This window comes from Emydura macquarii, unplaced genomic scaffold (assembly GCF_026122565.2).
Source record: "Emydura macquarii macquarii isolate MOO-44397 ecotype Brisbane River unplaced genomic scaffold, CSIRO-AGI_Emac_v2 contig_450, whole genome shotgun sequence".
Classification (NCBI taxonomy): Eukaryota; Metazoa; Chordata; order Testudines; family Chelidae; genus Emydura; species Emydura macquarii.
This window is the reverse complement of record NW_027130587.1, coordinates 3,787,092-3,814,917: the sequence shown is the minus strand read 5'-3', so window position 1 is coordinate 3,814,917 and position 27,826 is coordinate 3,787,092. Positions and strand designations below refer to the sequence as shown.

The 27,826-nt window shown below is 39.1% G+C and overlaps 1 protein-coding gene across 3 annotated transcripts; it reads left to right on the top strand.

The window, feature by feature from the left end:
• Window positions 1-259: 259 nt before the first annotated feature.
• On the top strand, window positions 260-27,826 carry TAF15 (TATA-box binding protein associated factor 15). 3 transcript variants are annotated; one of them, XM_067537793.1, is made up of 16 exons: window positions 260-435; window positions 5,402-5,441; window positions 7,173-7,224; window positions 7,439-7,514; window positions 7,594-7,714; window positions 10,834-10,973; window positions 13,186-13,300; window positions 20,995-21,029; window positions 21,601-21,633; window positions 22,444-22,553; window positions 23,152-23,281; window positions 25,034-25,126; window positions 26,579-26,663; window positions 26,756-26,844; window positions 26,961-26,987; window positions 27,467-27,826. In XM_067537793.1, the coding sequence occupies exons 1-16, from the start codon at window positions 426-428 to the stop codon at window positions 27,535-27,537; spliced, it is 1,227 nt and encodes a 408-aa protein (XP_067393894.1). In that variant the 5' UTR covers window positions 260-425; the 3' UTR covers window positions 27,538-27,826. The 3 variants fall into 3 exon arrangements, with proteins under 3 accessions (XP_067393894.1, XP_067393895.1, XP_067393893.1); XM_067537792.1 differs by having other exon boundaries at window positions 262-435; window positions 26,961-27,063; XM_067537794.1 differs by lacking the exon at window positions 26,961-26,987.

Here is a 27,826-nt window from a genome sequence, read left to right as displayed (position 1 = left end):
CCTGACCAGTCTCAGGGGGCCCTGGCTTGGCACAGGCCGGTGGCCACGCCGCGCACGCCCATCCCTGCAGCTTAGTGCAAAGTCACGACAGCTGGCGCTGCCCTTTCCCCAGGACAGTCACAGAGTGGTAGAATCCCTTCCCCGCGCTCCCCTCCCCCCCGCCTGCACATTGGTACAGTCCCACCAGAACGCCAGCACATAGCGGTAGAGCGCGGCTATCCCCCCCAGGAAATAATTGGTACAGTTCGCTCTGCCTCTCTGTCTGGGCGCAGTCGTACAGTCCCCCCCCGCCGCCGGGCCGGGGTGGTAGGCGCCGCGGTCGCGGATTGGCGGCTCGGTCTCGCAGTCGGCGCGAGGGTTGCTCGGGGGCCGCCCGCGGCCTCGTTTCCTCTCCTGCCCCCCCCCCACCGGCAGCGGCGCTCAGCATGGCTTCGGGTAGGTCCCCCCCGGGTAGGTGCCTCGCTCCGCGCGGGAGGGGGCGGGTGGCGCAGGTGGGAACGGGCTTGGCCGCCGCCATGTTGGACTCCCTACCCCTCCCCCCCCCGTGCTGAGCCGCCTCAGCTTCCCCGCGCGCCGGGGGGGGGCTCCCCTCCCCTCTGGGGAGCGTTGACATGGCTCTGCCCCGCCCCCTCCGCCGGGGGGGCGCTCCTCTTCCTCCGCCGGGGGCTGCCCCCTGGGGCTCCCTCCCCGAGCGTTGATGCGGGCTGCCGTTGGTCTGAGGCCCTGGGGGCCGTGACCCTCCTTTAAGCGCTGCGCGCTGCAACGGGGGGGGAATAAACCCGCCCCCGCTCCGGGTGCGGCTGGCGGCCCGGCTTCTCGCTCTGCGTAGGCCTGCGGCCCTGCGGGCACATCCACGTAGCGCCCGAGGGTCCGGTCCGGGTCCCTCCCCGCCGGCAGGAAGCTGGGAGCGCAGCCCCGCTGCGGCGGGGTGAACACAGCGCCTGCCTCGGTCTCTGCTGCGGCTCTTCCTGGGGGTGGGGTGGGAGTGGAGGCTGTGCTGTGCTGTGCTGTCCTGTCACAGGGGCCCCGAGCTGCCCCATGGTCTCCGTGCGGCTTCCTGGGGACACGCTAGTCCTCTGGCATCCCCCGGCTTGCAGATGTCTGACTCTTGGCGCTGGAGTGACCGGACAGCGAGTGTCAGCTGGGGGCGGGGGTCATAGGCGCTTATGTAAGACAAACCCTGACTATCATGACTGTCCCTGTGCAATCTGGGTACCCTCTCAGTACTGCTAGCGGGGGAAAGTGTCCTGTGGTCACAGGATCCTAGAATGGATTGCGAATGGAGCTCTGTAGGGGTGGGAGACCATGTGACAATAAAAACATTGCTGCCTCTGCTGGATTGTAAACATCTTTCGAACTTATTTGAAGCTCTGCAGCAATGGCAGTTGAGAGAGAAGAGGGAAGTCCTGTGGTTGCAGGTGCTTCCGAGGGTCAGCCTTACTTTGTCAGGGTTGAACTTTTATTGTGTTGTCTCAGGCGAGTACATCTTGCATGCCGGAGAATGGATAAGAAAGGCATGAGCTGTTAAGTCTCTCATGGAAATGCAGAGCACAGTCACCATAAAAAGAAAAGATTTCAAAAGGGCCTTAAAATTAATTCAGAACAAGAGGTCTCCTTCCAACAGAGTGAGACTTGGCAGCAGAATTGTAGAAATTTTCTCCTCACAGCCCAAATGATTTAGCAATTTGGTATCTGAGAATAGGTTTTTCCTTTTTTTCTCACTCTTGCTCAAACTCACAAGTCTTTTTTAAAAAATAAATAATTTACAGGCACAGGTGTCTCAAATGCTAATAATTCAAGTAACTTGAATTGAAGAAAGAACTGAAATGTGCATTACAAATTCTTTATCCTATTAAGAAAAAGATGCTTTAAAAACTGTCTTAAGATGTGGTATAACAAGTCTGCTGAGGAGGCTGCTTTATCGACAGCCACTGCCTGGGTCCCAGCTAAAGCCCCAGGGGCTTTTTACACATTTTAAAAAAATAAGAAAAGAAAAAGCATGTACAGTAACTTCCAAAATAACCATCCAAACTCTCCAAAAATACTCAAAAATCTTAGTATTTATTAAGCCTATCAAAGTAAACCACATATGAAGTTTGTATGGAGGTTAGGTCTGTCAGTGGCTATTAGCCAAGATGCCATGCTCCAGCTGTCTCTAAAACCTCATACTGCCAGAAGCTGGGGATGGATGACTCAAACTTGCTCTGTTCTGTTCGTTCCCTTTGAAATCTCTGGCACTAGGCATTGTCAGAGAGAGGGTACTGGACTAGATTGAACATTGGTCTGAGCCAGTATGTCTATTTTTATGTTATGTTCAGTGTGAAAAAGGACACTCAAAAGATTAGAAAAAGTATACAAAAATATCTCTTCTTTAATGTATTCTCTTATCTTACATACTCCTCGTTCAGTTACAAGTCCCACTTTGGCAGAAGGTCACAAGTGAGAAGTTAGGAGGATAAAAGTCAAATTAATCATTTAAAGCTAGTTACATTTTTAACTGATACTTTGTTCTTTGGTTCAGTGCTTCAGTTCATTTTGAAGCTGATATCTTATGAAAGCTGTTAGACCTTCAGGTTAAAAATGTATTAAATATACCCTTATCTGTTTAATAGTAACCTCTGCGATCATTAATTCAATTTAAATTTTTTTTTAGTTTTAATCTTCATCTTTATAGTGATTGTTTCCCTTTTGCATTTGTGCCTTTGGACAGTGAAAATAAGCATGTACATTACACTCTTATTTAGGTCAGTTTCAGTCTTGTTTTCTAGTCCTTATGTGCTGAAATACTTGGGTTGCAAACACAGAAAGGGAATGTTTAAATCCTAACAGAAACTCTTTTGGTTTCAATTTAAGAACCTGTAACATCTCTCTGATCTTAGGTTTTCGTAAATGATTGTTTTTACAAAGCCTGAAATGTGATAGTACCATTTGAAAATATTTATTGCCTTTGTGTGGTGCTTTATAGAAGTTAGACATGGTTTCCGCCCTGAATAGCTTACAGTGTAAAACCCTGATCTTGCAAACACTTACATGTAGCCTTAAGTTAAGCACTTACGTAAATGTTGGCAGGATTGGATCCTTAATTAGACAAGGTGAAGAGAAGGACTAGGTTTATAACAAATGTAGATACTGATTTATATTATTTTTCATGGAAAACTTACAGTGCTAATTCAAATTGAGAATAAGGGAGGGAGGGCGAAAGAGAAGGCATAGACAGCACTGAAATGGAGGGCAGCTAGTAAATATAAATGGATTTGCAAAAATAGTGAGGTTTTTTAGGGGCATGGGGAAAAGGAGGTTGCCTAGGTGTAGGAGGCAACATGAATAATGACATGAAGGTGGGAGTGAAGTAGGAAAGGAGTCACAAAGTGAGATGAGTATGCATGGTGTATGTCACTTGATGAAGAGCAGGGAGAAGTGAGATGAGATGTAGGCAGGATGGAATTATGTAGCACCTTGAAAGTGTGGACAGTGGAACCTGTGAGGAAGGCTTTTTGTTTGGGTGGAAGGGGGGAGAAGTGGTTAGAGTGGCAGGAAGGGAAATAATTTTGTCTGCAGTATGTTGGCCAGATTGAAGCAATGAGAGAGAGAGAGGCTGGAAAAGAGGAGGTCACAGTATTCCAGGTGAGAGAACCATAGAATGAAGCATAGTTTAACTAATGGGGACAGGGATAAGGGACATATTTTAGCAACTTTTTAGAGTGAGAAGCAACAGTATTTGTCAAGATCCTGGTCCAAGTTTAAAAACAAGCTTACGAGCTTGATTGACAAGGATAGTGAAGATGGGTATGGTGGACAGATGAATTCAGTTTTTTACATGCTAAGTTTGCAAAGATGGGGACATCCAAGAGAAGATACCAGAAAAAGGTGTGAGCCTGGGTAGATGGAGAGGTGGACTGATTCATCACCCAAAGTTAATAGTGGACTGTGAAAGTAGGCTTGGCTTTTGTAGGGTGATATAAATAGATTTTCTATATATACACAGAAACTAGTTATGTTCTAATTTTTCACCTCTGGAGATGCTCTGAAATTTGGTTTGGATTGTAGGTGAATTGAGGAAGTACTTAACTTTTTTTTTTTTTTTTTTATCATCACACAAATTGGTAGAATGTTTGTTGTAACTGGTAGTCTGGGTTCTAAAGGGACCAAAGTCAATATAGCAATGAGTAAGTGGCTACTGGAATGTATGTAGATAACTTGTAAAGTTCAATCTGTAACAGATATTATTTCACCACATCTAACAAGAGTTTGACATTTACACAGTCAGTATGATCAGCCATTAAAACGTAAAAAGGCAAGGAAATCCAGCTTTATCCAACTAACTCTTGTAGATAAATATGGTAGGCCAAATCTATAAAGAAAAGGCAATTAACGCTTTAAAAAAATTAAATCCCCAATATCAAGGCCATATGGCATGCTTACCTTATTGTTGCTCTGTGATAGCTTTTAAAGTCTAGATTTGTAGACCTGATGTGATAATACAGTAGTACATTCTTGGGGAGCTTCAGGTGCAGTATTAAGATTTCTTACAAAGCATAGGTTTAACTTGAGCTTAATTACCCTGGTTCTGAGCTTTTTCTCTCAAAATCCACTTTCTTTAATGTACTTGTATTGTCTGAATCCATTTGCCTGCTTTCTGAAATTTTCCATCATTTGAAAGTAGAGTAGTGAAGTTTTCATCTTTGTGCAGACAACTTGTATCCTTTGTAAATGAACCACCAAAACTAGGGTTTCTGTCTGGCTTAAGACGTAAATGGGTGTCATCAAAGTAAAATGTATTTCAAAAAGCAAGGTGAAACTAGTTACGGGTACTACACTTGCCTGAATCCTGCTATTAGTTTTATTGTTTTACAATAATATTTTCCTGTTTTAAAAAATGGTTTTCTCTTGCAGAAAAAAGGGGAGAAACTGGCTGACTATACAAGGAAAATAGCTAAACTGATAAGTGCTGTCAAATGCAGAAAGTAACCTGAGAAAATAATATTTTCTCTGTTTCAGTTACAATAATTTTAGGAGCTACTTCTGAAAGTAATAGATAAAAGATTTTCGAAGTTGCTGTCCTTTAAAGACTTCAGTTTGACTCATTGCTGTTTTGGTGCCTGAACTTTTTGATTACTCTGAAACCTATGTTCAGTAATAAAAAAAATAACCCATGCATGTATAGGCAACTTTTTATGTAGAATTCATTTGTTTGAATTAATTGAAAATCTGTAAATGACTCAGAAGAAATTCTGGATTAAACGTTAACTTCTCTCTGTGGTTCTTACCATGTTGACTCTATTTATGAGACTTTCTTGTCAGCCCTTACCTAGGTGCTCTAAAGTTCAGGTTTTATTCGGATAAATGAGAAGTGCTTAGTGCTACTTACTAAAAATATCTTTTTTGTTGTTTTTTAAAATAGATTCTGGAAATTACAGTCAATCTGGAGGCCATCAGCAGAGGTATGTACGCCTCTTTTAATGCTGCCAGTTGTCATGTGGGTCTGCAAAAAATAGTGGGTGAATTCAGGATTCCCCACATGAGATTTGCTACCTGTGGGACTGATGTGGTACATTCTTAGAGAGTTTCAAGTGCAGAGTTTGTCACGCAAGTGCCCTTATAAAGATATCTTACAAGAATTTGCATTGTTACAAATATTCATGAAAGGAAAAAAGTAAACAGGCTTTAGTCAAAATGACAGTGGCTAACATATAAGTACTTTTGAAAGTGTGTGTGGATGATGCCATAAGTAAACAGAAGTATTTTTATCTTTTTGTTACTTCCTTAAGCAGTTGTGGGGTAGTCAGAAATAAGGGTAAGTAGTAAGACTTTGGACAAAATAGGTAGACAGAAGTGTAAAGTAAGGTACATTTTCTTCCCAAAACTAGTTGAAAGAACTTAAAAACTACCATTGTGCTCCCTGAATTGATAAATTCATAGCAAAGGATATTTTAAAACTGATTCACAAAATAGCCACAAATGTTTTCCATGTGAAAATCCATCCCATGCATTCTAAATTTACATGGCTGCTTCACAGTCACTTGTATGTGTTTGTTATTGGACAAGCGGCTCTCTTAAGTTCTTGCATTCCTGCTATGCCTCTTCTAACCATTTTCAGGGATTTGGCTTTCTGCTCCAAATAGAATGCAAATACAGTTGTTGGTTCTCTGTGTGTTATAACACTAAAACCTCAGTTCTACAATTGGATTCACACAGGCAGACCTTTATGCCCATACAGAGTTCCAGTGACTTTGCTGGGCCATGTAGATCCAATTGCAGGATCTGGGCCAAAATCTGGTTTTCACCATGTGAAGTTGACATTTGAAAGTGTTGTATTGGAATTGGAAAAATGGCCTACAATTAGGTTTACATACATTTGCAGAAATTAAATTAATAATGGAATTTACACAGTATTATAATAATCTGAATTGTGAAAAAGATATTATTGATAATAGTATCCTTTTATAAAAGTATTAAAATCATGTATACACCCTGACTGTTTTAGTGAAAGTGTCTATAGTACATGTGTGTAAAAGAACATTAACATATAAATGTTAGGTAGGTCATAAAGATATATGATATACATAGTTGAACAGTAACTTACTTTAGTTCATAACTTTTCTGTGAAGTTTGTGATGGACTCATTAAAATGGTACAATATCAAGTAAATGTAGTCTGAAGCCGGTGCAGTTTTTCATGATGATAAGCTACAGTATTGTTAGACTTTTCATCAAATTATCAGTTGAACAGCAGTTGACTTAGTCTGTTAGTATGCTTTGTGTGTTTTGGATTTGGCTTTTTTAAGTGTTCTTTAATTTTAAATAATTTGGATTCATTTAATATAAGATTCATTTTCATTATGGGGTATTCTGGAAAATTACAGTAAGACCAAGCAGTATACCCTAAAATTTATACTTGAAACAGAGTATGAGTTTAAATTCTCCAGTTTTTGTCTACCAAAACTTTCAGCTCAGTCAACCATTATTTTATCTTTGCATTTCTAAGGTGCCTATCACTGTAGGCTCACAGGTTAAACATAAATGACAAATACTTAAATTAGAAATAGTCCCAAATTCACAGTAAGTACAAGAAACTTGCAGTTAATATAGTAGCATAGTTTTAATAATTTTTCTTGTAATATATTTTATCTAGTACTTGATACAAGTTTATTTGAAAAGTCCTATATTTTACAGCTATTCATCATATGGCAGTCAAGGCAATCAAAATTATGGACAAGCACCACAGGTAGGTTGAAATACAACTTGTGCTTCTCAAAGAAGATATATTTTTTTCTGAGTAAGAGATGATTCTTGAGTTGCCTTGTCTGCATTAGGAAATAACCCAATTTCAGCCATCAGTGGAATAGCTGCACTGATGCAAATCTGCAGTCTAGATAAGGAAAGACATTATTTCCTCTAGTGGAGCTTACCTTTGCTTGAAATCTTTCTCTAAATTACAGGGTTATTCTGGCTATGGGCAGAGTGGAGAGGGTTCCTATGGAAGTTATCAGGGAAGCTATGGACAAAGTCAAACAGGTTGGCTAGCTTGCTAAATTTACTGTCAAATAAATATTCATGGTTTGATTATATAAAAACTCCCCCATTCAATTTTCAGGTTATGGACAAACTTCACAACAAGGATACGGTGGCGGATCTAGTTATGAAAATCAGAACCAGAGCTCATATGGCCAACCATCTTACGGCAACCAGGAACAACAAAAAGAATCATCTGGAGGGTAAGGAAGCAAAGTTAACCATATCAGTTTCAAGCACTGTCTGGCAGATAGATCTTGTTAGGTATCTATATTAGGAAACTACTTAGAGCAACCCTTAAGAACATTCTCCATCACCCAGGTCTGGAAACTTTAAATGGAAATGTAATTTTCTGATAAATGTGGGTTAAACAGTTATCCTAGCAATTGCCTGTTCTAACAATTCTCTGTCCTGATTTCTATGGCTACTTTATTGCTTATGTTGTTGACGCCATGGATAATGTTGGTTTAAATGAAAGGTTATTTAAAAAAATACAATATGATCTAAATATTCTGCATAATCATGTAGTTAGAACATCAATAGACATTTGAGGTCTTTGACTTTCTTAAAGGCCGCTTGCTTTCACTCTAAGGTACTTTGCATGATTTCTCTAAAGGGGAGCTGGAAGGAGTCGCCAATCTTGTAGTCACAGATACAAGTGCTTGACTACAGAATTGTATGCAAGCCAATCCAGTGCCATGACACTGTAGGACAATCTAGATATTTGACAACTGAAGACTTTAAACTCCAAATGCCTGCTGTTATTTCCTGTTCAAGCAGGCTTGATTTAGGAATAAGATTGGGCAGGCAAACTACAGTGGGAGTCTGATGTTTGTTTCAACAACAGGAAGCTTTAGCAATCATGAAGTGGATAAACACCATCTTTTTTGTTGTTGTTTACCTACTATTTATTTATTTAGGAAGTTTTAAGAGCTTTACAAATCTTTCACATGTGAATATCAGAAACAAAACACTTAAAACTGAACTTCTGTTTAAGGAGACATTATATAAATAAAAATAATATACTCCTCAGATCTCCCTGCTTAACAGGGTGTTACCATATTACAGTGAGCATCATTACAACATCATTCAAGCCCTCTGGAACATGTCATTTCTAGCGATTTTTTTTAACTAAATTGAGTAAAATCTCTGATTATTTAAAGAGACTTATTTAAAAGACCAAGCATGTCTATCAAATATTAATATTCCAAAAAAATGGAACAAGTGTGCTGTTTTCTGCAGGTGAATGTAACCAAAACAAGTTTCAGTCTTTCCTCTCTCTATTTTGCTGGGTGTATAATTGGAATGTTTATTTTTCATAACAACCTCCTTTTTTAACCATTCCTCTCAGTTTAGACTAGTTTTCTTTTTTCCAGTGAGAGACTGTCAAAGTAGCCTAGCAGATACTAGCAGTTGAGATATTAATTGTTCGTTTCCTTTTGTGTGACCGTTTCTGCTAGGAGGCCCCAGGAGGGATCACTAAAGGATCAGTTAGTAATAAACTCCGGCAATTTGTGGTATTTGGTTATGAGTTGCATTTCGTTACACTCTGACTAAACGTGTGCACTATATATGCATAAAATCTCCTCTATCACCACAATTTCACCAACATTGAATGAGGATAAATTTCTATGTATTTTTTTTTAACCTGACTGGTGTGAGGTACTATTGAATCAGTATCTTAAAGACATGTTTTTTTTATGATGCTACAGACTGAAGTTGCAGATCCACTTTTCCACATCAAGCCCCATTCCTCTGGGGTAATTTTTTTATCCAGTTCCTTTTCCGAGCATGTCATATATAGACAGTTTTTGTTAGGAAGTTGTCTGCAGAGATTGATATAATTAGATACAATTCTTTTAGTTGACCAGACTCCATCATTTCTATTAAAGTTAGCTTCCTGTATAAAACAATTTTTCTAAAACTTGAAACATAGCGCCTGACTTGAAGGTATTGGTAGCATGGGAGAGTGGGTGTGTGAAAGTTACTTTTGATCCCTAAATAAGTTACAAAAGTTTTTGTACTGAATAGATGGTTAACCGTACATATTTCCATGATTCTCTGTCTTTAAAGTTCTCTGGTTCATTGGGTTCAGAGCTGGATTATTTGCAATGGCTGGAATTGGCAAGAGAAAAGAACTTCTCTCTAGTTCTATCCCAAACCCATAGAGTAGCCTTTGCTAAAGGATGTGTATACATTTCTGGAGGAGGTGAATTTTTATTAATCCATGGTAGCATAGCAGTATTTACATTGCCACAAATTTCTCGTTCAGTAAAGATCCACTGTTGGCTGCGTTAGAGTACTCTCAATCCGCTACTGCTTTGAGTTGGCTGGCATGATAGTACCATAAAATATTTGGAACAGTTAGACCATCCTGTTTAATGGGTCTGTACAAAGTATCTGCACTCACTCTTGGTCTTTTCTTATTCTTTATAAATTCTAACATCACCCATGGTATTTCTGCTACAGTTTTATCTGGGATGATTACAAGAAGATTGAAACAAGAAAGATATCATTGGCAAAATACTAATTTTGGCTGTGGCGCTTCTTCCCAACTAAGAAATTGCATACTGCCACCAGATCTTTCATTTGCTGAAGTAGTGGTTTGACATTTAAATCATAGAACTCTTTTAGGGTGTTTGAGATTTGAAATCCCAGGTATCTTATACAATTTGTTGCCCATTTGTACCCAGATGTTTTTTGAAAGAATGACTTTTCAGAGTCTGGCAAATTGATGACTAGAACTTCAGATTTGACATAATTTAATTTGAATCCAGATGCTTTCCCAAAGAAAGACCATCTTCTTATCCCCAATAGCATGGAGGACCAAATTCATCTTTGGTGTAACTCTTTTGATTTTGTTGGAGTAGCTCTAGGGCTGAATCTGGGTCCAGGATCTTGATGGAAGTAGATATAAGACAGAACCAGGAGGAACAGTCTTGCATTAGCTGTCTGGATTTTCATTATGATTGCTAAAATCATCAATAGAAAACTAAGAAGATGATAAACCGTGTTTCTGATGGTGCTAATAGTATTTTTCTGTTGGTTGGTTTCTGCGGTTAAACCGAGGAGGTCTTTGACAGTGATGGTAATACATACTTTTCTTCTCCTCTATATTTGAAGCCACACCTGTATCCTGGTCAAACAGGGTAGTATTTCTGTATAAATAAAGGTGATTTTTTGAGTCCTGAAGGAAATCAACGCTAGGAAGTCCTACCAGAATCATTATGCATTTGTAGCCATTACTCTGCTCTCTCTCTATTAGGCATATAAACTCTGTTTGCTATCAAATAATTAAATTATTATTCCTCTTTGTTTTAAGAGGAAGAGCCTCGTCATATGAACAAAAGTCAAGCTATGACCAGCAGCAGGGCTCATATGACCAGCAACAAGGTTCATATGGTCAGCCTCAGAAATCCTACCAATTGCAGCAGAAGGAAAGTTACAATTACAACACGCAAGGTAAAGCATGCAGAATGAATATAGCAATCTTTAGCCAAGTGACATTGAAGAACTTTGTTCTGTTTTGTGATATGAAAAATTCTGGGTTTCTGCATATAGATTGTTTTTTGGTGGGAGGTGGATGGCAGTTTAAAGCCCTTTTCACCAGTTTGGTGAGTGTTTCTTGTAGAGTGCTATGCAGAGGTGGAGAACTCTTACTACTACACATGACTTGGTAGGGGTCAAAAAATGTGTCCACATGTGTTCATGAGTTTTCTACCCTTTTTGATGATGATTTTCTCATCTCTGTAACTACTTTTTTGCATCTTTTTCTTGTGGGGGAAGAGAGGTTTTCATTTTAGGTTTGAGGATGGCATGCCCTCATTGACACTAATGTTATAAGAATCTTCATCCCAAGCCTGCAGCTGCCTTAGTTAAATCAAACAGTATCAGGTGATTGGCATGCCCTTTTTCAGCCCCAGTTGATTCTTTCATTTGGGGTGTTTAAATTTTTAAGGGGACAGAGGGAAAGAAGGAGGTGAATGTCTATAAAGGGCGAGTCCCACTAGAAAGCTTTTCCAGAAGATCTTTAATATGTAGGAGCCCAGTTGCCTTTTGAGGAAGAAATGAAGATATTTAGAGATTATATTGTAAAGTTACGCCCCTGTGTCACTTCTTTGTTAAGACTGACTGGGTGTGAAGGTCTGACTGTGGTCATAGGAGATCAAACCTCTGTATAGGACTGGTTGTTGACAGGCAGAGGAAATTACTTTCCCTTTGTGTAAGGAATATTTCTTGCCCCTCCTCTCTTTAAAGTACTGTGTGTTTGAAAGGGAAAGAGGGGATCTGAAAGGAAGCTGAGTCTTATGGGTAGAATCTGAATTTGGAGTATTGTCTAGTTTTGGGCCCCCCACTACAAAAAGGATATGGACAAGTTGGAGAGAGTCCAGCGGAGGGCAAGAAAAATGATTAAGGGGCTGGAGCACAAGACTTTTGAGGAGAGGCTGAGAGAACTAGGCTTGTTTAGTCTGCAAAAAAAAAAAAGAGTGAGGGGGAATTGATAGCAGCCTTTAACTACCTGCAAGGGGTTCCGGGGAGGATGGAGCAAGGCTGTTCTCAATGGTGGTAGATGACAGAACAAGGAGCAATGGTCTCAAGTTGCAGTGGCAGAGGTCTAGGTTGGATATTAGGAAAATCTTTTTCCCTAGACGGGTGGTGAAGCACTGGAATGGGTTACCTAGGGAGGTGGTGGAATCTCTATCTTTAGAGGTTTTTAAGGTGTGGCTTGACAGAGCCCTGGCTGGGATCATTTAGCTGAAGTTAGTCCTGCTTTGAGCAGGGGGTTGGACTAGATACCTCCTGAGGTCCCTTCCAACTCTAATATTCTATGATTCTAATCTATGAGGGGAAAGCTGCTCCTGTGCAAGTTCTGCCACTTTGTCAAAGCTGCTAAGGGAAGGGAGCCTGTAGTTTCCTGAGGCTTCTGCTCCATCTGTTTGCTCTCTCCCATCAGCTGTTTACTCTATTCTTTTCCAGAGTAGAAGTGGGGAATGAAGCAAGATGGTGAGTCTGAAGCAGCAGCTGTGGGAATGGGAGAATGAGAGACTTTCCAACTGCAAGTGGAGGAAAGGCAAAAGGATTGGGAGACTTGAGGGGAAAAAAGGCTTTCTCTCTCCCTCAGTGCTATTGTGAAAACTGCAGGGCCAGACAGCTGGTTCCATCTCCTAGGGCTGTGTGCTCTTATTTGCCTGCCCATATTGGAAGGTTACTGGGATGTAGAGAGAAGAAATATCTCCATACACATGGGCATAAGTGCCTTGGTATCTGTCTTTACCTTCCTGGACAGTGGTCTGATCTGCTTTCATTAACATCACAGCACCATCTCATCTTTTAGCTTGACAAACAAGTGATGTGAAGATTAAAACATAGCCTTTAACCAAACTACTTACATATCTGTCTTTTTCAGGGTCGGAGAAACTCAGCTGGGATTTTAGGCATGATTGATTTATTTTCTGCAAAATGTGATGTACTCAGAATATGGTGGTATCAACATTCTAAGGAATATCACCTCCCATAGTAATTTGGGGAGAGAGCCTGGGTTAGGCCTCGTGATTATGTGGAACAGATGCAAGAAAGGAGCTTAAAACATGGAAGTCTATTTTTAAGTGGCAAATTTAAGCAAAGGGTTTAGTAGAAATTTGCAATGCAATTTACACACACTTTGTTTCTTCAGATGGTTGCCGTGAAAAGAGTAGGTATGGAGAAGATAATAGAGGATATGGCAGTTCACAGGGAGGAGGTAGAGGGGGATATGACATGGATGGAAGAGGTCACACGTCTGGATTAACGTAAGTGATCTAATCCCAATATCTGCAAATGTATTTGAAATATTTTGCTATTTAGGTTTTCGTGTTTAAGCTAACACAATTCAGCTTTTTTAGCAGAAAAACCAGAAGGTAGTTGCTTTCTTCAGTTACACTGGTCACAGCCTGCACTGAAATACCAGAGATTTAGCCCAGGGAACATATACTGGAATAGGACAAGACTTAGAGTGATGACCATAAAGACACATTTTATATCTAAAGGCTGTGATACAAGGCCTCTCAAAGAGACCACCCTTTGAAGAGGAGTATTTTACATGCTATAAAAGAAGATTCTTTCTAGTTGTGTTTTTAAAAAAAGAAAAATAAGACTCAAAATAGAATTTAGAGCCAAGGTTCTGTAGCCTCATGGCAGATAACCTTCTGGCAGGAAAGCATGTTTGCTGTATGGTAATGTACATATAGTATGGTAAGAGTAATATCACCTACCTCTTATATAGTGTTTTATATCAGTAGATTTCAGAGGTCAGAGAAGGTCAGTATTCTTACTGTTTTATTAAAGAAGGTTACATTCTTTATGTAACTAAACAAGATTACTTGATCTGAACTACTTCCCCCCCACCCCCCAATATTTCCTTTGAAGTAGTGACTGAATAAACAAACAAACATGAACCTGAAGGAATTCAACTGCTTAGCTACTTTTTTCTGTCACTGTTTTAGCTGTAAAACTAAAATGATGATGGCCTTCTAATTCAGTTTAGTTGCCTTTACTTGACATCAGGTTTTTGTATTTACTTAATGTAAATGTTTCTACAGCTAACTTAAACCCTGATCCTACAAAAACATTTATAAATATGCTTAATTTTATGTATGTGAATAGTTCCATAGAGTTCATGCACATGCATAAGTTTGCAGGATTGGGGGCCTTTGTTTTAAAATACATTTAAACTGCCCAAACTACATATAAAGTTAGCAAAGATACAAAGAAACAGTTTGTTTATGCAAATCTGTGGATGTAAACCAAGAGGGTGTCAAGCAGAAATTGAGGCTACCAGTGACCCATGAACTGTTGCTAATTAACGCCACCGTTCCACTGCCACATTGGGCTGCTTTGGGTTAGTGCTAGATCCTCTAAGGTGGCATGGAAAGTAGATATAACACTGCATGGGGAGAGCAGTTGAGGTTTAAGTAAAATAACCAAGTCTTATAATGTTGTTGAACTGCTTTTCACATGTGAATATGGTATTTCTCTGTTGAACGGATATTTTGTTAGAACGTTTTCCATAGATTCTCTTGTAATATTAGACTGTTAAGGCTCACTTTATACTATGAAAATGATTGTCACAGTGTTTCTCACAGTTGAAATAGAAGTGAGATCATGTTCTTTAACCTGGTTATTACATTATTTAATCTGGTCTCATCCATATAGGAATGTCCAATTCGTGTTATAACTAGGTTGGTCCCAAATTATTCATCATCATAGCCAATTTAATAGTGTATATGGATCCTGTATACTCTGACTAGGTATATGATAGCAAAGTTACTAGAAGCCCATTAATATATTTTAGATGGATCTTAGAAGTGAGTAACTCTGTGTTCCTTTATAATTGGTGACTTTTGTATAGTGTAAGCTTCACTGGCAGCAAAATCTCTTCAGGTGTTCAATTTCAGTTAGAATTGAGGTTTTAAAGAAGATTGTAGCTGCTTCATTGTGGGTAAGAGTCTCTTAACTCCCATGATAAAAACTGGTTTTTTTCAGCTTTGTAGCTGACCCTATTTTAAAGTCAGCTTCATAAGACATAGAACTGGTGGACAATGACCATATAAAACAAACTTGTCTGTTTTGCAAGGCAGTGGTACAGAAACCAAGAAAATAAATAAATAAATCCCTCTCCCGATACTGTTATTTTAAGAGATGTCTAACTAACAGTGTTGGCATGTAAATATAGTGGATCCCATTGTTTGACATGAACCTTAAAAGGAAAAAGGTGTGGATGGTAATTGAAAAATGTGAAGGAATGTATTCAAGTGGGAGGGGAATGGAGCTATTTTTAATGACTGTCTTTCTCTGTTCAGTACTGCAAACAGTGGTGGTGTTTAAACTTAACGACTCAAACTAAACTATGATGTAGAATTTTTCAGCCTAGATGTAGTTGTCTTTTTTTATATTGATTAAGATTTCTACTCCTAAAAAGTTAATTTTCACTCCCGATTCAAACACTTCTTGGCCAAGTTCTAGCAAAAGTTGAATTGTTTGCAATCATAAAAAAAAATACATGGTGGAGGGAAAACAACTTTAATATGGTAATAAATCCCAACTTTTAGACCTGAGAACAATATTTGCCCCAAAAAACCCAACCAAAACCTACTTTGAAAAGCAGCTTGTGCAGATATGCTGAGGCTACCTCTGCTAACTGTTTTGTTACACACAGTGTTTTGAATGCAATAGTGTTTTGCATGGTAACACTTAAATGTGATATTTTCATTGACATCAGGAAGTATTTAACTATAAGGGCTTGTTGTCTAAACACAGTTTTTGTACTGCTATAACTATATGGGTTTAAACTTTTACAATTAGATTGGTTAAAAAAAAAAAGTTAGACCAGCCCTAAGGGTACATAAATAAACATTTCCAACTTTAAAAATAATTTAAATACATGTTTTTAATGATGGTGCAACACTTGTCTGAAGTGCCTCATTTGCACTTTTCTTGGACATTACAGGAAACCATTAGCTAATCAGAGATTACAATGGATGAATGTTCTTTGCATCAGCTGTTCATAAAGGCATTCTCTTCACTGACATTTAAAAACAAACAAACTTTCCACTGTTATGGCCCCCCTGAGGGTAACCGTGACAGGAGTGTGGTCCAGCCACAGGTGTTCTTACCACTTTGTTTAACCCTATTTTGAGCCAAGGTGCGCAACACAGTTGTTAAAATGCCAGCAACAGTTAGTGCCCTGGCTATGCGGGTACTGCCCTGACTTTCTTTGCTAGCATTTTTCTAACAAAGGAGGATTGCTAGGTGTGGGGTCATGTCTGTATTTGTGAAATTCCAGGCTTTTGTGTGGAACAAAGCCAAGGTACTGTTCTTAAACAGTTTTTGAGAGATTGTTTCCATGAGCATTTTGGATAAAAGTGGCTGAAAATATAGATGCTTCTTAAAATGTGTAGTATTATCCTGATGCTGAATGATTGAATTGATTGTTTTCAAGATAATGTGCAGGGATTCCTAAATATGTACCTTACTTAATGCCTGCAGCATTCATTTCACTTTGTGTGTGTGTGTGCAGAGTCATGCAGCTTTGGGGGGGATAAAATAAAAATTTGGAAACTTACTGCTCAGATCCAGTAACCCATATCCAAATTCAGTAATTCTAGCTCTTAACTTTCTTCTGCCCCAAATGCTCACATCTTGGTAAGTAACCAGTGGTCTCAGAATTGCTTTTTTATTTTTAAAAATAGTTTTGAGCTAGATCGCTTGGAATTTTAGATGCCAAATTGCATTTCATCCAAACTTCCATTTTTATTTTTGGTTTTTAAATAGACTGCTGAGGCTCTGTATGCCAAACATTAGCTAAGAACAAATATTAAATCGATACTATAAACTCATTTAAAAAAAAGTTTACAACTGAAACCAAACAAAACCACCAACTATGGCTTTAGATGCACTGATTTTAGGGAGAGGGCATGCTGTCACTTAGGTAATAACTATTCTGTATGCCCATTCCCCTCCCCTCCACCCATTCAGATATTGGGGTGGGGGGATGTAACACCCCAATTCTGTTGTCTTATATTATACACGTGGAAATTATGCGCTGTTGCCTATTTGTTGTATTTGGCTCCTTTGTGTGGGGACTTAGCCTGATTTAATATCAAGAAATTGTAGTATAGCCAAAGTGACTTCTACTATCATGCCACTAGTATTTAGAATTAACATTACATTATTAGCTTTCTGTACGTTTATGTTCAGGCTTTACAGTTCGGAAGAAAATAAACAGGAGCATGGGTTTATGGAGTTGAGTGAATAAATAATAAACTAGCTTTTTTGACTACTTGTGTGAACATTCAAATTAGATAACAATATAGATTTCTCATCTCTTCATAGCTACATTACACTTTGAAGTGGGTCAACTTTTACAGCTGTTTTCTTTATATTAGCACAAATTTTAAAGACCTTGATGGACGTAAAATCCATAGTTCGCAAAATCTGTGGTTTTATTTCTGTGCTAAATAGTCAGTTCTTCTTCTCAATTCTATTTAGTAAGATATGTCCTTGCATGTAACTCCCATTGTGCCCAATCAGAGGTCTGTATGCATGTCACAGGGCAGAATTTGGCCCTTGGCTTTTAATGCCACTTGTTCCAATATCTGCATCTTTTTTCTCTTTGAGAAGTATATTTATGGCTTGGAGCCCTCTAAAATCAACACAAGTGAACATCATTGATAAAAAGGGGGTAGTAAAGCTATTTGAAGGGCTTAAACTGAAAGATGCTTCTTTCTTCAACCGTGATTAATACTCTGTTGATGCATCCCTTCTGCTGTAGCCTTTGTGATCTTGGGAACTCTGGTGATACCTGTACTACTAAAATTCCTAGCGGTTATTCCAGGCTATGCCAGTAGGTTTGAAAATAAATGAAGATGAATGGTTATCAGGTAACAAGAAACATCTTCTAAAGATAGCATTTTTGTGGCATTAGGTTTATTATTGTGAATGGTGATTTGGATTCACTTTGGCTGCCTGGAATTCAATTTTTGTTTTGGTGGCATTGCTGAATTTTTCGCTGATTGCTCTTGACTAATTGAAGGATGTTTAAAAACTAGAACTCTAGCTGGTTACCTGTCATATTCAGTCTATCCATAAAGGTTATAAAAGGCAGCATACAGTGTGACACTGTAGTTATATGTTACATACATCCCAGAACAGAGGTGTGTATATTATATTGCATCCATGTATTGCCATCCAATCCAGGTGCTGAGACTGTCTCTTTAATTAGGTCTTCATGGTAAACCTGAGGATGCACAGCATCAGCTACTCAGAGCAAACATGTATATGTGAATTTTCTCTCACTCAGTGCAGCATTTTGGGTCCATGTCCATGCATCTCTTCTATTTCTTAGGAAACCAAAACCTAAACTCACAGTGAGAAAATGAGAAATAAGACATTTAAATCTCGGGGTCCCCAGCAGCTATTCCCAACGATCTCAGGAGTGGAAAAATAGAACACTAAAGTACACGTGAAAGAGGAAAATTGTCACTTAGGTTCATCCAAGAGGTCTGCCATCTAACTGATACAGATACATTACTTCAGTTGGTCACATGAGACATAGTGAAGAATAACCAACACTGAAGCACATTAGGACAAAAATACACTTTTACAGAATATAGTAAAAAACCAGACAATATATAATCAAAGGTGGAGAGTTATTTCACACCAAGTTGCAAAAAGTGATCTCTGTTGGGCAGTAACGCTTTTGGCCTGTGGCTTCAGGCATTATGTATCCAGCTCTGTCACCTTCCTGAACTCTGGAGCATACGTTTTCTACTCACAGTATTAATATTCCGTAACATCTTGATTGTTTACTGTAAATAACCGTGTCTTTTACTTCTCTATCTACATCTTTCATGCTGTATATTTACAAACCAGAAAAAATGCACGTTCTGGATAGTGCTGTTCTGGTGAACTGGGAAAGGAATCCAGAGTTTGAAATCTTGAAGACCAAATTTGCGTGACTGATTCATTCACTATAAATCAGTGTATCTAGTTCTGAGCTAATATGCCAGTGGAGCAAAGTTATTGACATTTAATAAGACATTAATTGACATTTAATTTAGCTGAGGTTAGTCTTGCTTTGAGCAGGGGGTTGGACTAGATGACCTCCTGAGGTCCCTTCCAACTCTATGATTCTAAGAAGGGTACAAGGAAAGCTGTTCGTCAGTTCTTATGGGATTGAAACGAATTGGAGGTGGCAGCAGTGTGTTTGCAATAGAATTTTTGTGATCACCATTCTTGTTTTATCATTAGTCTTTAAAATTATCCATCTTTTTGTAAAGGCCACTATAAACATTATTTGGAACCCATATGTTTTCATCTTTCATGCAGCTGGATATAATTGCATTTGAATGAATAAGTCTGCCATTTATTGTTTCAAATAACATTGTGTATACATAACATTTGAAAATCTACAGCAACAGTTTATTAAAATAAATCCTAGCTTAAGGTAATATTCCATGAATGTAAATATAACAGCAGTTGCAGGGTTTTGTCATGATATAACAGCTGTTGTTTTCCTTGTATGGTAATAAGTCTTTAAAGCTTGCTTACATAATGATTAATGAAATCCTGCCTCTTGTTCTAGACAGATGTACCCTCATCTCACAGAAAACTTGTTTGACTCTTTATAATTGTAAATTACATCTTGCATTCATGGCTTCACATTGTTGTAACATAAAATGTATATACAGTAGCCTAAAGAAATGAATCCCATATTGACACTTCATACCCTATTTTACTAATGTCCCTTATTTTGAGCTCTTGTCCCACTTGGACCTTGACAATTTGAGAGATTGGAGTTGATTAAAATCTGGAGGGACTCCTAATTATAAACAAACTTCTACAGTGGCTGGTGCATTAGCTGTAGGGTAGAACCTCCAACGGTTGGGGATGGAGTACTAGTTGAGGATTTTTACGTGTAATCTCTTTATTTTAGTTACTCTGCATAAAAATTCTTATGATCAGAAATAAGTCAACTTGTCAGGTTTATTGCAGGTAACTGCTGTGGAAAACCTGCACTCCCACACACACTTTTGGTGTGTGCAAGCAGGCAGTCTTATCATCTTTGAAAGGCTTAGCTGGTAACTTAAAAAATGCCATTGAATTTTTCCTTAAAGGCCTTGACTATTGAGTATGTTTTAATCTTTGCACATGGATGCCGTTCAAAATGCTAAATGTGGGAAGTGTCAGTACCATGAACATCACATTTAATAGATTAAGTGTGGGAGATATCGCGCTTCTACTTTCACTAAAATTGGAATGGGAAGTCACAACTAAACTCCCCTCCTTCCTTGGAAATTGATATGTGTTATCTGTTAAATTGGTCTACATTTTGTGCCAAAGGTTTCAGAATGAATTAATTAAAAGTTCACAGCCTCTGCTATTGAAGCTCATTCTCATACACACAATTTCTCTTTAATGTCAAGTGCTAGTAGTACATTGTAGCATAGATTCCCAGATCCCCACAGATCCTACTTCAGAGTATGCTTAGTCATGCTAATTTATCCAAACTTACTTGAATGCTTAAGAATAGAGGTTAACTAATTTCAGTTCATAAATGGTAATTACCCCCAATCTAGCAGCTGCATCCACAGTTAAAGCCCACTAACCTTTATCAAAAGCATGCCTCTGTTTTAAATCCCAGTTTTAAATAGCATTCATTTGGCTTGTGGGCTGGGGGGAAAGGGTTTTTTTTATTAGTGTACACACACACATCTTTGTTTCAACAACTCTTTTGGAGGTTAGTTTCTGGGCTTAGTGCCCTGGGCGATTAGTAGCTGAAAGAATAGTCTTTGGAACACAAATAAGTAGTGTGCAAAACATAGAGGTGATGCTTTAGCCACTAGATAATAACTTTTGAATTTGATCAGTTAAGTGTAGATTGAGCCTTCGGCTCAGCACATAGAGATTTAAGGAAGAAATCATTTCTTCAATTTTTCCTCTGCAGTGGTGGTGACCGTGGTGGCTTCAAAAATTTTGGTGGTAAGTGCCGAGTATCCAAAATGTTTCAGTGGAAATTCTGTATAAATCTAAAAGCCACCAATATCTTATTACTATCCAGTAGATGCATTATAACATTTCTATTTTGCTGGGGCTGGTGTTTTTGTGTGCTTTAAAAGTCATTCTTTTAACAATAAACTGAATTTCTGCTTTGTCAAATTGCATGAAAGAATTTGTGGAGACCTATGACCTTCACCGGATTTTGGGTTTTTTGTTACAAATGCTGCTTTGAAAGGTACTAGTGACAAAATAATAGTGGTAAGCTGTTTGGTGATCTGACAACCAGCATTTGCAAGATAAACACCAGCATAATGCTAATGTGGCAGATGCCACATACTGCAAGTTAAAGAACATGTTAACGTTCTACAGACACCTGCTATTGAACATTTTAATCTAAATATTTTCCAGATCTCTGATTAATGTCTTAGATTTTTAGATACATTGCATATGTAGCTTGAATATTTTCTTGTCTTATTTAACAAGCTTTTAAAAAAGGCATTCCTTGCTAAAATAGACTTTCTTTCTTTTTCTTTTTTTTTTGCCCGTTCCACAGATCAAAGAGATTATAGACAGAAATCAGATGCTGGTAAGAAAACAAGCATTGTTTGTATTGCAACTCATCATAGTTCAGAGCATTTGTAACATATGCAAACATTTTGGATGACCTTGACCAATTAGAGAATGGGTCTGACATCATCAAGATCATATTCAGTAAAGACAAGTGCAAAGCACTAAATTAGGAAAAATCAAATGCACAACTACAAAATGAGGAATAACTAAGTAAGGTGATAGTGCTGTTGAAAAGGCTCTGGGGGTGGTAGTGGATCACAAACTGAACATGAGTCAATGTGATGCAGTTGTGAAAAAGACTAATATCATTTTCGGCTGTATTAACAGGAGTGTTGAATGTAATACACGAGCGGTAATTATCCTGCTTTATTTGGCACTCATGAGGCTTCAGCTGGAGAACTGTGACCCATTCTGGGTGATACATTTTAGGAAAGATATTGACAAATTGGAGATAGTACAGAGGAGACCAAAAAAAGCGATAAGTTTAGGAAACCTGACCTCTGAGGAAAGGTTTAAAAAAAAAACTGGGGGGACCTCCTAAGTCTTCAAATATGTTAAGGGCTGTTATAAAGAGGATAGTAATCGATTGTTATTTATGTTCACTGAATATAGGACAAGAAGTAATGGGTTTAATCTGCAGCAAGGGAGATATTGGTTAGATATTACTTTCTGACTCTAAGGATAGTGAGGTTCTGGAATAGGCTTCCAAGGGAGGTTGTGGAATCCTCATCATTGGAGGTTTTTAAGAATAGATTGGACATGTAACACCTGCTTCTGGCTAATCCATACAAAGACATTTGGTAAAAATAACTTAATTTTTTAATAGATACAGAATCTGACAACTCTGATAACAACACCATCTTTGTGCAAGGACTTGGAGAGGGTGTTTCGACAGATCAAGTGGCTGACTATTTCAAGCAAATAGGTATTATAAAGGTGTGTGTGTAGTGGCAAATCATTAGGTTAAGTTGGCTTAGGAAACTTGTGGATCTAATATGTTGGAAAGGTCTTGAATAGCAGCACATTTCCACCCTTTTATTTCCCAGCAATTGTAGATCTTTCTTTTATCCTATTGGTTCAGAGATGACAGTTTACAGAAAAGAAATTGCTGGTACTACCAACTTACTAGCACAAATGTCAGCTGCCGTTTCTTTTTTCTACTTCTAATTTTCTAGTCATTTCCCTTAGCACAAAAATGTCCCTTAACACATGTCCCTATCAGTAGTAAATCTCTAAAGCTTCAATAAGTAATTATGCTTCCATGATCCATTCACGGCTTTTCTTCCTATTCCCAGAAATCCATGTCAGGACTCTCATTCACTGTACTTGACCTCAAATTAATGTCCCAACAGGATCTGGGGTCACTTAAAGGTTCATGCTGTGAGCTGGTCCATCAAACGCCACTTTTGTTTCTGTAAGCTAGCCCCCAGGAATCTCTTCTAACAGTAATTCATTATAACCACATTTACTGTTAACTAGCTTGAGCGGTTGTTTCTCCGTTAACTGAATGTTGAGAAAATACTTTTTTTTTCAGACTAACAAAAAGACTGGCAAGCTTATGATAAATCTATATACGGATAAGGATACAGGCAAACCAAAAGGAGAAGCAACAGTATCTTTTGATGACCCTCCTTCCGCTAAAGCAGCCATTGACTGGTTTGATGGTAAGATTGCCTGTTCCTCCTTTTGTGCCTGAAACTTAGCAATCAGTAGAGACTGTGTATTAATACTCATATTTTGGACTGTGTGCCACTTCTTTTTAAATCTATTTCAAACAGACCCCCGTTTTTTTTCTCTGTGGTATGCTGGTTGGGATGAAAAGCATTATTAATGCTGCTGCTGCATGTCCGTTATCCTGTATCCAGTTAAGTCAGTGTGAGGATGGGTGTTTTCTGATGCGATTCAAGACCATGCAACTTTGTATATTGTCATTCAGCCCACTAAAACTAAAATATGGCAGTAAACAGGAGAATGCAAACTGATGTATGTGTGGGGGAGGTACTACGGTATTGGTGGCAGTGCCTAGAGACTCCGCCCAAGGTTAAGAGCTCATTGTAGTAGGCACTCTACAAATACAGTGAAAGAAGTCTCTCCCCTCAAGAACTGACAGTCTAAATGGACAGGATGTACAAAGAGCAGGAGGGGAAACAGAGGCACAGAAAAGTGATCTGCCCAAGGCAACACAGCCTGTCAGTGGCACAACTGGAAATGGAACCTAGGTCTCCCGGCTTCCAGTTTTGTTGCCTTATCCACTGGACCACACTGCCTCCAGTAGTACTTCAAACCAAATTAAATTAAGCCTTGTCATGATTCCTCTTGCAATATCTTCCCTTCATTTATCACCTCATCTTTCCCTCAGGTGGATGCTTGCTTTATCACTTTATATGTGTGAACATAAACTAAATGTTCATTGCATCTTTCAGTTAAAACCATATATTAGCAAAACAAGTCCTTCAAAATAAGACTTTTAAAACCGATACTTTGCCCCTTAGCTAGAAATTATTGTATGGCCAGTTAAAGGCAGATCAGAAGCTTGATCAGAAGCTTTGTGCAGTGACCCTGAAGCTCTGCAAACTCCCTCTTTGAAGGAGAGGGAGAGCAGGGTCCAGAAATATGCTGCTGCCAGTCTTGAAGAGTTCCACTGGAGGAAAAAAGGACAGTTGTGCTGCTTTGTAATACGTTAAACAACATTGCTGCCTAGTCCAATGGCTGTGTGTTTCACTGTCACTGGGCATGCATAGACTAAGCAGCAAAGCGGGAGGGATGTGCTCAGTTTTGCAATGGATGCACTGGTAAGCAAGAAGAAATTGACTAGCAAATTGATTTTATGCCTTTATTTTTTGCTAATATGTTTTGGGGCACCACTATGGTTGCTGTATGATGCACCCTAACAGTAATAGGCTCCAAGTGTGCTGTGATAAAACTTGCAACCTTATAATAAACAAGTGCATATCTTTTTCCTACCTGGGGATACATTGGGTTCCATACTGTTTGTTGGTATGGAAACTTGCTGTCTGATTGACAGGATCGAGATTCTTACATATTTAAACTACCCGTCATACACTGTACTGATTACAAGCATAGCAGGGAAATGTAGTAAGTGCTTGATCATGTGGCCTTAATTTAAATTGCAACTTGTAGCTCATACTTTTGATTTAAATAAGCATCTCTTTTGGATAGCATATGATATCAAGAGTAGCTATAAATACATATTTGTATCTCCCTGCTGTTTGCCATCTGTGCATTTATATGATATGGCTCTAGGACTGATACTTTCAAAAGCATTTTGATTTACCCTGATGTTTTTTCTAGTGCTGCTGATTTTGAATTTAACAATGCATGTTACAGTCAGTTTAGATCTTACTATTTATTATTGAGCTCCTGTGAATTGTTCCCCTCTCTCTGTCCCCCTTTAGGAAAGGAATTCCATGGCAATGTTATCAAAGTTTCTTTTGCAACCAGGAGGCCTGAATTTCTGAGAGGAGGTGGAAGTGGCGGCGGCCGTCGAGGTGGTAGTAAAACTTAGAGGGGGTCTTTCCTTTTCCATGTTAAATGCTTTAGCTTGTGGTTTTTTGTTTTTGTTTGTTTTTTGTTTTTTTTAAAGAGGGTTAACCTCAAGGCAGTAATTTGTCAAATAATGAAGCTTTGGGAAGGCACAGTGGAAGAAATGTCCGGCACGTAAGGGGTTAGTAGGGATGGCACTAGTATGTGTGAGTTAATTAAAACTGAATTCTGTAGTCCACCCTTCTGGACTGGACTATATCTAGTTTTATATATTCCCAATGTGGAGACACGCTAGTTCAACACTCATCCTGGCTTATAAAGAAACGGTGAAGTAATGACTTGAAGGCTAGGCACGTGTAATTCACACAACACTGCGTTCTCAGTGATTGTCTCCTTTTTAGCCCCAAGTCTTGGAACACATTGTCTGGAATTTGCAAAGGGGGTGCAGGGAGTTAGGCACTCAACTCCTGCTCAAAGTCAGTGGAAGCTGGATGCCCAACTCCCATAGCCACTGTCTTTGAAAATCCCAGACTCTGTATGGTACAGCCTTATTAAATGAGTCTGCTGGATAGTGGTCTTACGACACTTCCTTTAAGGAATTTACATGTTGTGACTGTTGTGAACAGACACTAGTTCTTAGAAGGCTGATAAACAGATGGTTTTTTAAAACTCCATTTTGTGTGAAAGGTCAGGACTTCTTGATGCTAAAAGCAAGGCCAGAATCCTGATGTCTGTATTGGAAGAATCCTGGCATATGTGGCCAGGGAGAGCATATATTTAGTTTATTCTGTGATTTGATCTGTCTGTGTGTAGTTAAAGTTGGATGTGTATTAGAATCTCATTGAAACTTAAGTAATGCTGTTGTAACAGATTTATAGTTGATCTGCTTGAACTCTATCAGCTGGTAAAGTATTTGTAGTACTGCAAAAGGGAATTAACAGAAAATACATGGGACAGACTTCTCTGGCCACCAGGTGCTGCTCTTGCACGATATTTCCCCTTCTGCATGAGCTGAAATAAGCACATTCATACTTGAAGCTCTACAACTGCCCAAATACATCCCCTGGGGGAGACTGGAGTCCTGCAGTTCAGAGTTTTGACAGATGGTTAAACTGCTATAGAGAGCATTTGCTTCAAGTTTTATCACTATGCCTGTAAATATTGCCTGTTTTCTCTTTTGGCTACTGTTACATTTTAGCATTTCATAAGAAATTCTAAAATGCTCAGTTTGTGAATTACACTTTGTTGTTGTTGAAAAGTTATCATCCATTTCCAGAGTTCCTAATTCACTTCCTGAAACTAGAATCTTAGAAGGTGGCTGATTAGATCAACTAGCTGCTCATTCCTCCACCAAAAACTGAGTCTGTCACTTGGGGTCTGAAGACTGCAAATAAATGCCTCGTATAGGTTACAGGAGCACTTCCCCTGCTTTATTCTGATTATAATTCTATCCGCAGGTTCACGAGGTGGATTTGGAAGAGGTGGGGGCTTCCAGGGTAGAAGTGCGGATCCCAAAAATGGTGACTGGATTTGTCCTAACCAGTAAGTGTTGTTTTAATTGTGTAGGGCTGTTTCCATGTATGTTCATTCAGTTGTTGAGGAAACTCAGTGTGAGGAATCTTTGTCTCTTCCAGGAGTTGTGGTAATATGAACTTTGCTCGCAGGAATTCCTGCAATCAGTGTAATGAGCCAAGACCAGAAGATTCGCGTCCATCAGGAGGAGGTGTGTAAGAGATTAGCACAAGTGTTATGAGTGTTTTAGTCTGAATGTTTTAGTGACATCTGTGGCCTTTTAACTAAACATTCTTGAGTTTTTGACCTTGCATTTCTCCCTTGTAGACTTTCGTGGAAGAGGTGGTTTTGGAGGTGAAAGAGGATACAGAGGGCGCGGTAGCAGAGGGGGTGACCGGGGTGGTGGCTATGGTGGTAAAATGGGAGGAAGGTAAGCATTCTATTTGCTGCTTTGTTGGTATTTGTGGGATGTAGATTTTAGGAGTGTGGGCTCTTCCTTGACAAATAGAACATGTGGCTGGAACAGTCAGTGGGGGTCATGAATTCTGGAGTAACAGTATTAAGCACATTTCTTTTTCCTAGTATAATTGTGTGTGCAGGTCATAAGTGTAGATTTATTTTGCTAATGGACACACAGACACTAACAGGTCACTAACAGGAGTTTCAGCAAGGCAGATGCTTAGCTACCAGCATCTGGCGACGTTCTGTAGGCGTCACAGTAGAAGGGGAGCGTAAGGAAGGGATTTGCACAAGTTGGTGTTTGGATGTGGTCTCCAGCTGGGTGGATGGTGTTGCATTGTGACTCGCTGGACTCAATAATTTTTTTCTTTCAGAAATGACTTCAGAAATGACCAACGCAACAGACCATACTAGAGAGCATTGTGATTGTTCCACTTGCCTCTGACGCATTCAGTTGTGAAATTGCCGGAGATTTGCCTGCTGCTTTACCCATGGCCTCTTTTGGATGGCGAATTACGTGAAATTGCATTTTTATTTTGGTGGGAGGGATTGGGGCAGATTTTCTTGGGTTTTTTTTAAGCAACTCCATTGAAATTTCATCTTTAATTTCCAACATTCTCCTGTTTCCCCCACCCCAGCTCTTCAACAGGCTATAAGAAGGAACAGAATGAATTGTAAAATATTTCCAGAATTGAAAGTGTTTTGTAATACAACAATAAAAGCTGATTGTATTA